The sequence below is a fragment of the Indicator indicator genome, chromosome 2, assembly GCF_027791375.1.
Source record: "Indicator indicator isolate 239-I01 chromosome 2, UM_Iind_1.1, whole genome shotgun sequence".
Lineage (NCBI taxonomy): Eukaryota > Metazoa > Chordata > Aves > Piciformes > Indicatoridae > Indicator > Indicator indicator.
This window is the reverse complement of record NC_072011.1, coordinates 53,218,526-53,232,524: the sequence shown is the minus strand read 5'-3', so window position 1 is coordinate 53,232,524 and position 13,999 is coordinate 53,218,526. Positions and strand designations below refer to the sequence as shown.

General features: G+C 38.1%; 1 protein-coding gene across 1 annotated transcript in view; it reads right to left on the bottom strand.

Annotated features, from left to right (window-relative positions):
• Positions 1 to 13,999, bottom strand: part of KCTD3 (potassium channel tetramerization domain containing 3) — a 28,135-nt gene that overhangs the window by 5,651 nt on the left and 8,485 nt on the right. Inside the window, exons 7-13 of the mRNA XM_054395198.1 lie at positions 13,267 to 13,407; positions 11,930 to 12,020; positions 9,386 to 9,576; positions 5,456 to 5,571; positions 1,533 to 1,620; positions 1,298 to 1,414; positions 134 to 304 (exon numbers count right to left, since the gene is read on the bottom strand). Of these exons, the coding sequence (XP_054251173.1) occupies positions 134 to 304; positions 1,298 to 1,414; positions 1,533 to 1,620; positions 5,456 to 5,571; positions 9,386 to 9,576; positions 11,930 to 12,020; positions 13,267 to 13,407 (915 nt within the window). The remainder of the gene's footprint in view (positions 1 to 133; positions 305 to 1,297; positions 1,415 to 1,532; positions 1,621 to 5,455; positions 5,572 to 9,385; positions 9,577 to 11,929; positions 12,021 to 13,266; positions 13,408 to 13,999) is intronic.

Below are 13,999 nucleotides of genomic sequence, written 5' to 3'. Positions count from 1 at the left end.
CCCAGATAAAGATCTGTCCAACTCTTTTCTATCACTTCTGGGAACAATGCAAGTTATAAAGCAATGCATACAAATACTTCACTGCTCAGAAGGAGGGGAGAATCACCAATACAAATTTGTGCACACAGATTACCTGACACAAGGTGTTTCTCTGACAGCATGATCTTTGTAACAGGGCTTCGATGAACTGTGAAGGTTTGAAAGAGCTGAGGCCCAGATCCAACTGTTTCAGGGTGCTGTACAATCACCCTTACTGCTCCAGAGCTGGTGCCATATGCAATCTCAATCCAGTTTCCACTTGCACCTAAAGCAAGCAAGAACACAGTTGTTCTCTTCAGGAATGAAAGCTGGGAGAAGGGGTCAGGGAATGAGGCAGTAAGTATTTCCAAACTTCAGCAGTAAGATAAGTATTTATTCTAAGTGCTGTTTACTCAATATTTTCCCACAGAAACATTTTGTCATAACAACAACAAAAAAGCAACATTTGTTCAGCTCCATACTACACTCTTGAACACTGTCACACAGTCTCCCTCCTGGCAGTGAAAGAAGAGATGGATAAAGTATTATGATCTGTTATTTTGGTACTCCTCACAGTGATGCTATGGTCAACAAGTTCCACATACAGGCAAACAGGAAAGAGCAGTTACAAACATCACTGTGGTATAGACAGAGTTCCATAAGCTTCTTTCTCCTGGTTTGAGATTTTTTTTTTTTAATTTTGCTTTATTTGGAAATTTTTGGGAGATTTGTTGTTTGGGTTGTTTTGGTTTTTTTCATTTAAGAGATAGTTGCACTGTGATTACAAAAGTGTGTATATATACAATAACTAATCATCATTCACCCACATAAGTAAATGGGTTTTAGTATATTGGTTATAAGGTAAGATGTAAAGCAAGGTTGTCTCCTCCTTCCTCAAACCACAAACTATTTCAGTGACTACAATTCATAATCTAAGAGCATAACCTGTGTAAAAGGCTTAAAACCAACAAAGGTCCATTAATGCATCATATATTAATATTTGCACATATGTTCTTACTTTATAATATATAATGCATGATGCACAAGTATATGCACACACAGTGCCTATATACACATGTGTATGGAGGTACAGGGCAACAGTTATGCCTATCAGTCATTTGAAGGTGATTCCATGAAGAGGGAGAAACACTGTTGATGTCAAGGGCTACTTTGTCTGCTTTAGCCTGGCTATGCAGCAAAAGAAAAACCCATTCAGGCAAAAGGAAAAATCCCTCATCTATAACAGGCTCTACTGAAGAGACCACGATAGAATACTGACTTGTTTTAGGTGTGAGGTAGACACTGAGTGCTGTTATAGCATCATTGGAGGGATCATGGTACAGTTCTGTCACCAAAAGATCATTGTCTTTCATTCGCAATGGGAACTTCTGCATGTCTGTGGAGAAGAGACATTTGTTTATTACTCTGAATACACAGAGATGTTCTGATGCAACTTAGACCAACCAGAGTTTAAGAACAAAGCTGCTCAGTACCACCTCCTTTTTATTTCTTACCTATATAATAGATAGAGCCATTGTTACAGCCCAGAAGCAGAAAAGACCCAGCAGTATCATAGCTTGTGATAGGAACAACATCCTGAACCTAGTGTAAACAGAAGGAAACAAAAATAAAAATAAACAAATCCAGAAGTGAGGTTGCTACTTTCTCAGTTTTCAGACTTTTTTGGTACATATTGTTGAAAAGCACCTGAGTGTCACTAGCCTGAAGCTGTCGTGCACGCACACACACATACGATGGCATTCCTAAGGTATTGCTGGTAGATCACATTCCTCTACCAAGCTGGATCTTAAGTCACAGAGTTCAGCAGAAGCATGCAGACAAGTTAGCACAACTGCCCCAGAAGGTCCTTCTCCACGTGAAGGCACAGGGCTCAGAATGTTGCATAGCCAAACCACATCTTTAAAATTAGTTGTCTTTTTTTCTGGTATGCAAAATAAGTGTACTTCACCCTTTCTGTTGATTCCTTCTTCCCACTCTGAAAACTCCTTAAGGGGCTGCTGAGCAAATGGACGACATGCTGCCTCTCCAAGCCTTCCTTTACCCTCAGTTCTTAGGCCCTCTGCCAGCATCTGTGGATATCTCACCCTCTAGCAGATATATAATGAGGAGAAAAAATTCTTGGGCCATTAAGATTTCCCACTTCCAATACACATCCGCACCAAGTAAACTGGAAGGCAGCCCTGTGATATTTTACTTACTGGTCTACAGCTTAAGAGTAGTGATTAAGAATGCCCTCTCTTCGCCCTTTAAGATTAAAAGGACTACTTGTTCCTTCAGGTGGGACAGAGCTCTCAAGAAAAGTTAAAATCTAGCTTATCCTAGGTCTGATCCCCTATCTTGAGCAAATTCTGCTTCAGCCCTAAGGAAGAAAAAGTCAAAAGTTTTTTTTCTTTATCCAGAGCACTTGAACATGTGCAACCATAACAATTTTTCCTGTACTCCATATATTTCAATCAGCCAACTTAATGGACACTGAATAAAAATTTGTGGAAATTTCAGCTTCAGTTCTCGTTTCCCTCTGACCAGCAGCATCTTTCCAATTGCTTTGGACACTTGCAAAATCATTTGCAAAATACCTACAATGAATCTGTTGGATAAAAGCAAAATAAACCAACCAAAGAAACTTCCCCACACCTTCTAAAAACATTTTAGAGCTGGCACTCTAAACCAGTACCCCTTCCTGACCTAAGAATAGTCTGTAAGCCCCTAAAATATATTCTAAGCCTATCACATAGCCTTACAGAGAAAGCTATAACGTGAATATAGCTTCTGCATATTTTCTGGGAGAAGAAGGGGAGGAGGAAGGGAAAAGGCACTTTCCCTCCTGTCTTGGTTTAAAGAACTACATCACTTTCACTTATGTTCACCTATAATCCAGCACAGATCCAAAGCTAAAAATAAAATGTTCTTGGAAAGCACTTAGATTTTCTCCATATAACTGATGACTGAATGACCTGGAGAAGGATCCTTCTTAATTCCTGCAAATAATTGCTAGCCTTGATCTCAATGCTTTCACATAGCACTTTTTCAGATACAGCACTTCAAGTACTCTACTCATCCCACAGTCAAATCCATACCACACCTAATTAAATAAGGTATCTAACAATCTAGGCCACAGAACTTGGTTTCAAAAGATTTTTTTTCTTTCCAGACTGCTTTAAATAAGTAGTACAAGAACAGAAAGGCAAGAAAATAATCAGAGTCTCAGCATCTAAGAGTCTACAGATCAAGGTGCTTTCCAATTCGGTGGATCAAAGGTGTATATAGAAGCTTTCCCATTTGCAAGTTTACAAAACTAATGAAGGCAGAGGCAACCCACCAACAGACACACAACACGACTCTTGTCCTTGCAGAAGACATAACTGCAAGGAGAGGTCTGAGCAAGAGGATCCACAAAGCTGCTGATATCAGAGATTGGCTGGGTCAGGTAAATCATACAAAACAAAGAGAGCCCTTTCCTCTGCAGCTAAGATAGGAACACCAGAGCCAGGATGTGAAATTTCAAAACAGAGCAACACTATACAACAGTCACTAGTAAAGCACAGCTGGCAAGAAACCTCATTTCACAGAGGAAGCTTTCCTGTTATACTCTATTGCTTTCATGTTACTTCCTATTCTATAACACTAGATATTCTGCTTCCTTTAAGCTTGCCTATGCAAGAATTTCATTACTGATGTATTTAGCACCCACTACCTCTCCTCTCTTTCTTGTTATATGCAACTGAAACATTGCCAGAGGAGTAAGTACTAGGGAAACCACCTCTCAGCTAGTCTGCTCAAATCTCCAAGATAGGAAGAAGATGGAGAACCAATTATAGGCAGAGGTCAGCCTCCTTAAAGTAGAATTTAGAATGGCAGCAGGAAAGAAAGCCTGAAAGGAAACAAAGTTACCTTTGGATTGGCACAGCCTGTTCCTGAAAACCTCTCTTACTGCAGCAAGTATGATTACATGTTCAGTTCAGAGCTATGGGCAACCACGGAAAGCAGTTACACAAATACCAGGTATCCTCACAAGGAATTTAAAGGCCAGAGGTACAACCCTGCTATTTAGGTCTTTAAGGGAAGGATGTGTTTTAAAGGGAGCCAAATATCTACAGGAAGATTTTTTTTTCTTCCCTCCTTACTAACAGACCAGCAGAAGGTACAGAAAGCACCTTGAAACTGGTTAGTTTTCGTTTATTGTTTTAGTTTGGGTGTTCTGTTTGTTGGTTTTGTTTGTTTAAAAGAAAGCTATTCAAACCCTCTAGGGAAAAAAAAAAACAACAAGCCAAAAACTTTGGGTTTAGGACATTATGACATAAAAGTCCCTCTGAAAGATTTACTACCCTTCAACAAAAAATACTTTCACCAAAGGAATAGCCAGTCAAACTGAAGAACTATTAATGTGATTGGAAAGATTTCTGTGGCTCCCCCTGGAAACAAAGATGATGAATGGAACATCAGGTTTTATTCCTTATGACTTGCTCCTCTAGAAAATATTGTCAAATGCCAGCTTGTCATATAGCATTAAGTTGTCTCTTAACCAACAATTTTGCAAGGTATCTGTAGAGCTTTAAATAATGTTTTACTTCATTCAAGACCATACTAACATGTCTGTCTGCTGCAGAAGCAGTGCTACCCCGTGCTTACTATCTGTGTTATTTGTTAGTAGTACTGTCACTTAAAGGTTGAATCAGAACTTAGTCAGCAAAGAGTACAGCAGCCTCAGGTCGGTTCTGCCTCTTGGGACTTGCAAGGCACCTTTGGGATTTTTTTTTTTATTGTATCCAAGTTCTGTGCCACAAAGATGTATGTCCGGCTGCATTACAAGCTTTGTTATTCACACGAATACTGGACTGTTTTCTCAGACTCATACAGACTCCAAGGACCTCTCTATCTGATACACGTGCTGACAGCAGAAATAAAGTCAGTGCAGCCAGAAGCATCCACATGCAAGACAGACATCCTTAAAGCACCATTTATATGTCTTCTGAAGAAGAGTCTCCCACTGTAAAACAACTTTCGAGATCCCCAGATATCAGATTGCCTTGTTTTCTTCTTTCTGATGGTCTAGAAGTTGCTGCCACACATTTTTTCTATTTCCTATGATCCTAGTGAATTTTGGCAAATCTAATTATTCACAAGGAAGTTTAAACACACACACACACTTGACATTCATTACTCTCAAATAATATCACATCCTTCTATTTGAAAGCCTGTAGAAAGCATGCTTGGTAGTACTACCAAACAATTTGATATTCTGCTCACAGGAACAATATTTAGACATCAAGGCAGCAAACTCCGTAACACAAGTCAAGGCTGGACTACCTGTGACAGGAAGGTATTTCACACATGCTTTTAGATTATTTTAGTCTCTTTTTACTAGAAAGACATACCAGCTTATTCAAAGTGATGCAGAAAATTGAAGTGAACACACCTGCCAATGCTGAGTCACAGCGTTCCACACTCCTACTTTCCCTGTATGGCTTGTAGCCACCAGCTGGTTGCCAATGAAGAAGAGAGCATCTACAGGGACTCCAAGACTGAACACTCCTACAAAAAATGAAGAGTCTGTGAAGCTCATCTAAAATAAAGAGAAAAAGACAGTAACAATGGAATCTCTCCAGTGTTATCATATGTCACATTTGCTACAGCAGCAAGAACAGCCAAAACTGAGTTTGCAGGGTGCTAGGTGAGGTACCATTCAAGCAGCAAACTGGGTTCCATTAAATTAAATTATGTCTTCTCTGCTGATGCCTTCATTACTTGGGAAGGAGAAAGGAGGCAAGACAAGGAAGAAGAAACTATGCAAAAGATGCATTCCTTATTTTTCTGCAGCCATCAAGTTCTCAAATGGCTTTATACATCCTAAGGTGTTAAAAAAAAAATCTATTACAGCAAAGCAGAATTTTGTGGTTGTTTTGTGATTTTTTTTTTTTTTGCTAATCTGTGACTTTTAAGCATCATTTAAGAAGCAGTAACTTCATGGTATTCACAAGACAAATTTACTCCATACTAGTTTGCAGTTACCTTTTAAAGTATTACAAGTCCTCACCACTTTTTTTTTTCTCAGTCCAATCAAATAGGTATAGTCCGAAAATGTGTTTTTAGAAACTAAATACAGCTACAAGATTTATTCTTAGGAAAAGATGGAACAACCCCAATGTGACACTACTTGAATACATTCAAATCTCTCTTTTGAACCTAGAAAAACAAGTCTATTTTTCCTCTTTTCATCTCCAGATCTTTTATCTTTGGTTATAGGCCATGAGTAGAGAGTACAGACTACTAGAAATAGCAGCTATGTAGGAAACCAGTTTCACCAGTTTCATCATCACATACTACTCAAACTCTGGAAGGTAAGACTTACTAGCAAACACTGGCTTTCCAAATAAAGGAAATGTGGCATCAAAAGCATTTACCTTAATAAAAATTGCAACACTGCAAAGCATGCCAGATATTGATGACTGTGGTAAACCTTAACATCTGAGCTTTTCCACAAAATCTGTCCTCTCTTTCGAGCCTTCTAGTCTCACCAGTATTTTTAATTGAACTGCAAACCTGGATAGCATACTACATTTTGTCTATTTATTGTACCATGTACTTAAAAGTTACAGCAAATTTAAAAAGTTAAAGATAATACCTAAGTTTGCCACCCATTAAGTCCAGCAAAATGGCCCTGTAAGTAACTCAGTTTGTAAGTAATTCCAGGCTAAGTTTTACTGCCTGGTAACTACAAAAGCCATTGCTACAGGGGATACATTACACTACCAGATGTCAAGCTTTACTCAAGAGTTTCCTATTCTATACTGCTCATTCTACATATTTATATTACTCTTCACTAATATACTTTAACTGAAGCAGAAATCTTCAAAATAAGAGTACCCAATTACTGGAAAATTTCCCAACATTGTTTTTGGATAAATTCAGGCAAATAGAGTGCCATTTCTAACCAAGAAGCAGCCCTCAGTTACACCTCAAAAAGGAACCTCAGGAAGCTCAGTATATACTTATGTTTTAATTAGGATGCTAAACTGTTTTCCAGGGTATTTGATGCGTATAAGATTCAGCAGTACAGGGCACATGAAAAAGGCAATAATAAAGAAACCCACAGAAACAACTAGAATTGATTACTCCAGAGAAGGATGAGGTTCAAGGAAATCAAGGAAGACAGCTTGAATGGTCTGGAGGAATGTGAAGTGTCAGTCCTGCTTAGGCTCAACAATCTTGAGAGCCATCCACAGGGGAGACGATGCTACACATAATGACAGGCTCTTGTCTTAAGGGTCCCTCTCAGTAAAACACATATTACAGAAGCAATCCAGCAGCAGTGTCAAATATAAGCAATATTGAAAGGAGAGAGAGTGCTCTGGGAGAGCTCTATCATACACATGCCAGCCCACACACTTTTCTGAGAATGGTGCCATCAGGCTCCAATGACTATTTGGAACACGCAGTTTCTTTCACAAGATGATGCTAATGTACTCCCTCTCTCTCTAACACAAAGGAGGACAGCAGGCATTTGCCACTACAAGGAAACAAGACAGCTATATTCAAGTGATAATTTATTAGACACAAGCAGATTTTAGATTTTTTTCTTTTTACAAATGAAGAAGCATGGCCTATTATTCAAAAAAAGGAACAGTACATTTTACTCAGCTAGTTGGACTAAAGACTCAGTCCTGGAGGGCATTTTCTCTCTGCTCCCCTCACCCCACGTGGCACTTCCTTTGACTCACAGTCACTTCAATGCACTACAGCCTGTGTAGTAAGGGTATATCCTCCAGTTTTGTTGTCACATTCAGTTCTACTCAGAGTTATCAGAACCTTTTGATACTGGCATATTTTAGAATTTCTATCTGAAATAAACGTCCACTTATGGGTTTGGTATTTCTTTGCACTTGATTTCCAAAAATCCACGATATTGCTTCACTTCTCTTACTGGAAATCCCAAGGTAACACAAGCAGCTAAGTCAAACCACAAAATGCAAAAGGAATGTAACAGCATAGTGCTTAAAGCAGTGCCTATTACAGGAGTACAGCTGTCATGCGTGCTGATCATTCCTGGTCTTTAAAATTTGGTCAAGGGGAGCCTAACAGAAGAAAAGGCTTCTCAAGTACAGTATTTACTCCCTCTTTAATAGAGGTATTTCACATTAGACACACCTTTCAGACTTTTTTTTTTTTTTCCTTTAATACAATGGAACTTCTTCTGTTTTGCTGACCATGACTACACACATGAACTTGATGAATCACAAGCAAAAAAAGCAGTATCATTTCATGGAAGACCTTTACTTTTCTCCATCTTCAAGTCTGACTTGGTGCTTCCACTAATTCAAGCACAAAAAAAAAGTAACAGCTGTTAACATAGCTAGAAACTGCCAGAGTATCTTTTCAAGCAAGCACTTCCTTTGAAGGCTCATGGACCAAAACTTGAATTTGGTCATTTTGACCTGAATTAATGACCACATTAATTCTCATTACTTCAACTGTGGAGATCACAAATTAACCAGCATTAAGTTTCAGAGAAAAGTGTCCACATAAGAAGACTGTTGTCAGACTTTGTTAGCAGTATCCGCTGCCAGAGAAAACAGACAGTACTGGCACAACAGGGGCAATTCAAACACCAGGGATTAGGCTACAGGAAGTTAATAGTAATGTTCCCTTCACTGCCTCCCGAACTTGCCTTGCATTTGGCACAGTGAGCCAGACAAGCCATCAGATCAGTACTAAGGAATATTTACTTCTGAAAATGTCTTCTCACTGTTTCTAAAGCCTCCCTAATTGTATATCCTTCAGTGCCAAGACGTACAAGCAGCAAATCCTGTATGGTTAAGGCAGCAAAGTGCATTTTTGTCTCTACAAAGACGCTCCAATTGTAACCTGGAAATGAAAATTTATTCTTTTTACCTTTATGAACTACATCTGACAGAGAACCAAAACCTTTTTATTATCTTGTGTAAAAATACAGCTTTAATAAGGCAAAGTAAAGAAAACAGCATAATCTCTCAGTATCTGTAGCTTTCCATCTAGGAAATTCAGTTCCTCTGAGCTATTGGCCTAGATTCAAATGCATGTCCAGGGAAAAGTTTAACTCTAATTTGCATCTTCACACAAAAACTCCAGCTGAACTGAACAGTAAGTATTAGTTAGTGTCTGTTCAGTACACAGTCTTCAATATTCACCTTCTTGTTTTTGAGAAATATTCCTCCAGCACAGTGGAGAAAGTTAATATGCTCCAACACATCGCTTACTACGGCTTGTCTCATCACTTTGTGAAACTGATTACCAAACCCTGCTGATCGCACAGACTTCTTTGTAGTTAAATATATACACACAAAAAAAAAGCTCAAACAATTATAGTTACCAATTTCACTTCCACTACCACCATCTTGAATGCTCCACAAGATTATGCTACTCTCCGAGGCAACTGCAACCATCTTATCCTTGTCTCCATGAGGTCCTCCAACCACCTTTGCATTGAGAGCCACTCGCTCAATTGTCCAGTCCAGATAGGGACTTGTGAACACCTGCTGCCACCCAGATGATTCTTTAATTCTGGAAGGGCAAACAAAGGAACGGGGAGCAAACATTAGAGATTCAGAAATAGATATCTCAGTCTAAGCTTGAACCAGTGTGGATGATCCAATTGAAAGCCTGGGTTAGCCAAAAGATGACGCATCTTCAGAAATCTCTATTATAATTTCCAGAGGCAAGGTGTCATACATATCAGGTCAGAAGACACACATCATGCTCTAGCATAAAGTTGTGTTATCTGATCACATTTTCTGTTTATGGTATATTATAAAAAGACTATTAAATTGACTAGAAGCCTGATTTTTGGAGAATCATTTGGCTCTGCAATTTTAAAGACTTCTAGGATGCCAGAAAGCTACAATTTAACTGATTAATTTTAGGCAACAATTTAGATACTTTGTATCTGAGCTAGACCACAGTATTTTAAGTATAAACATTAACATGGAAAGCAGAAACGTAGCTATAGTATTTTTTGCCAGTTGCTGTTCTTTCAATTCAGCATTGCATTCTGCAGCACCACAGATCACTGTGGTCTACCTCTACAGCATGCAGAAGAAACTGTATTGAAGTGACTTAGGAGCAGGACTGCAATATCTTTGAGCTTTCAAACACAACCAAGACAAGATTTGTTATCAAGTTTTGAAGAATTCTGTCATACTTCAAAGAGAAAAAAAAAAACTAGCTTTAGGATGCACTGTGCTTTGCTGTAGATTTTTACTAAAATAACTATCTTTAGTAAAATAATTATCTCAAGTATTTAAATAATATCTGTTGCAAGCAGCATAAAAGCAAGTCGCCAACTAAACTTCTGAATATATTTCATTTTTTACTGCATAGGCTTGAATGTTCAGACCACTACAAATTACCACTTACTTTGAGAAGTGGGTAAAATTCAGATGATGATATTATGTTCAAGTAATCCTGACAAGGATCTAAAAATCACATCATTCAAGTGCAGCTTAATAGTGTAAGCAAACTATATTAAGATTTGTGGATACAGCGAAGTAGTTCTAAGTGTATGGTGTCTCCTCAAACACAAGATATTCAAAATAGTCACTTGTCAAGCAATAAAAACAAACATGTAGTAAGACACAGCGAAGAGGGGACAAAAGCGTTACCAAAGCTGTGTAAGAGCTGCATAGAGGGGGAGAAATTCCACCACTGTATTCCTAGAGCTCCTCCAAGTTCCAGAAGAAAAAGATATTCAAATCAAGACTGCTATCTTGAGTCACTCTTAAGAAAAGCAGCATTTTAAATTAGCATCTTGACCTGTGCCCTCTTTCAGGAACCAATCAAGCCTGACGTGTCATCAAAAGCATCACTAATGACTTAAGTTCAATGGTAACAATCTCAGTGAGCATATTACCAAGCAGGAAAGCGATAGAATCCCTCTCTTATGTGAGCCAGCAACCAAAGAAAACAGTCAGAGATAAAATCCTAAGGAGGGGACAATTGGCATGGAGACAATTGCAAATCATTGCCTCTTTCTCCAGTCAGACCGTATTAAGCAGAACTGAAAACAGGAACTTTTAGCAGGGCAAGAGAAGCTATATCTAGTGCAAATTAAAAGAAAATGAATTGCACCAGTGAATACAAGAGACATGATGTGATTTAAGTTACAAAGTTAAGCAAGTAATTTAGCCTTCTATACAGCAAACTATGGGTTCAGCTTGGCAGTAAAGAAGCTATTCACATTACACTCTTTTTTCTCCCTTTTGCTTCTAAACCACACTATGACAGCAGTGCCTGCTTTTGGCAACAGATTTTGCTAAAACATTAAATTTCACTGAAAAGACAGCCACCAATTAAATCAAGATTACCAGATGTCAACTGAAAATAGTTTCTGTAATAGGAAGGTGTTATTTTCACCTGATCTTAAAAAATAGCCAGTTTGTGTAGAAGATACTTAAAGACATTTTTCAGCCATCCAGGTAAAGTAGCAAGTGCTTAACAGTTCTGCTAAAGCAAAAACCTTGAAATTTAAGACAAGGTACATTTTATGTAATAAAAATCCACAAACTATTCCAATTTCTTTGATAGTCTAACTTCCCAGTTTTCAATCCCTTATTAAAAGCCCGCTTTCATACAGGCTTTTGAAGCACCATTACTTTTACAACAGCATCAAGAACTGACATAAAAGCAGCAAAATTTGAATTCCTAACAAGCAGTTCAGTTGCAGAAGCAAAAGTGACAATTCCAATTTATAGGAGCAGACTGAATGCATGATCTACTGTCATTTCAGAGTAAAGCAAACCTTTTGCTCTGCTCATCACGATCAATTTTTGTATAGAATGATAGAATTTTTTTTTATTATTTTTTTTAGAATTCAATTTTTTTATGACTCCTCTAGCCTGACAAGCCACTATATTCATACCTGTAGCAAACAGCAAAATGGGCATAGGCAGCTACTATCCAGTTGTGATGGCCAGCTACTATTAGGACTTTCCGTGGGTCCACAGGAAATCCTAAAACCAACAACAGACCTGAAGTCAGTAAAGAAGTTATGGGCACTAGAAGATGAGCAAAGATATTTAGAACAGGATAGAGCTCTCCAAAAGAATATGAAACAGGAACTTTGCTAATGAAGTTTCTCAACACTTTCAGCTAGATTCTAGCAAGTGGTATTACTTCTCACAATCCTTACAACTATTACAGTTCTTACATGGAATGTAAATGTTCATATGAAAAGTGTTGATAAGAAAGAGAGAGGCAAGTACACGCCTTGGTTTCAAAACCTGCTAAATTGGTTAAAATTTGAGGATTGTTATCAAATAAGAAACAATGCATTCTCTCATAAAAGTTCTTTCCAAATAGTTGGTGAAACTTTATATTATTGTTACAGACTTTTGTTACAATGAATATTTCCAGTGTCTCAGAACTCCTACAGCTCCTCCATTTATTTTCTAGCAGGACTGTTTGTTTCCAATCTGTAACTAAGTTAGGTTTGGCAGAAGTGCTGGATGGTACTTCCACAAGCCAGCTCTTGGCCTTGATACGCTAAGAACTAATGTCTAAACAATGCATTTTCTATCTCATTTTCCCTGAGACTGCCCTCTTCCAACCTGCAGCAACTTGCAAAGAAGAATCAGCAACTGATCTTCAAGGCTTATTTTTGTATTACCTGGATATAGACTCACGTTTTAAGGTATTCTAGATTTTACTAACATAGCTACAATTTACATGATTGTAGAAGAAATATACTTCTAACAGCTTCATTTTGCTTCCAAAGTCAAAAGCTAGAAAATTAATGAATTCAACCCTATCTTACTTAAGGGTTTCATATATTTTATATGGAAAGTATGTAATTGAGCAACTGAAGACTACCTTTACTCTAAAAAGTCAACTCTTCCAGGACAAGAGAGGCACCCAAAGCAAAAAAGATGCACAAGAGCAGGAAGGAGATCCTGAACCAAAACCAAAGTCTCTTTGGTTTTCATCATAGCTTTACTACAGTGTAAGGTATTTGTCTAAGGGACCATACTAGGTCTGCATGAAGAACTTTGATTTGCCCTGCTCTCAGCCTCCTGGCATGCTTCTGCAGCAACGAGCATAAACTGCTGTATAAGAAGTAGTGTTTAAGTAAGTGTTCAGCAATTTAAGATCAGGCAAACGTAGAATGACAAACTACATCAAGAAATAGTCACTCAGGTTTTATTTCCTATGACAATCATCTTTGCAATTTGTTTTCAGTTTAAACCTGACATTTCTCACCTAGCCTGACTGTACCTGCCCCAGAACCACCAAGTGTAGGCTGGACACCACCTCCATGATTCTCACTTTCGGTGCAGTTTTGACCAGTTCTAACATCAGCCAGAGGCCCAGTATTATTATTTATTTTACGACTGGGAATGCCTGTAAAAGAAAAGAGGTTATTTTGACCTACTCCATAAACTTTAGCAATATAACAGCTATTAATTCACTTCAAAATAAAGGACTGATACTTGTGCGTTTTGATCTAAAGTCCAATTCATCTGCTGTAAGAATTAAGCAATATCCTAACAGAAAATGCTTTTGCTCTCAACGTTGACATTTACAATTTAAGGAACTATCCCCAGAAAAATTGTCAACAATTGGCTAGATATTCCCTAGACTTCAGGTTAACACATCAATTGCATTCGTCTCTACTGAGAAGTAAAAACCTAGCAAGTACTCAAATTATTAAGGAAAGCTAATTTGTGGTGATATGTCATCTAGACATAGAACACCTAATGTAACTGTACCCTGAGAAAGGTTCTATGATAACACTTAACTGAAATCTACTTGTAGAAGCTCTATTCTACTCTACTCCCAAACACAGCCTGCTTAGTATTAACGTGCCACAACTGCCTGCTCAGTACTCTACATATGCTATTTCATACAGAATACAAGTAAGTCTTGAGTTCCTATCACAACAATGTTTGATTCAACCATTCATCTTAATCTTTCCACAGGGAAACCTTCTCTG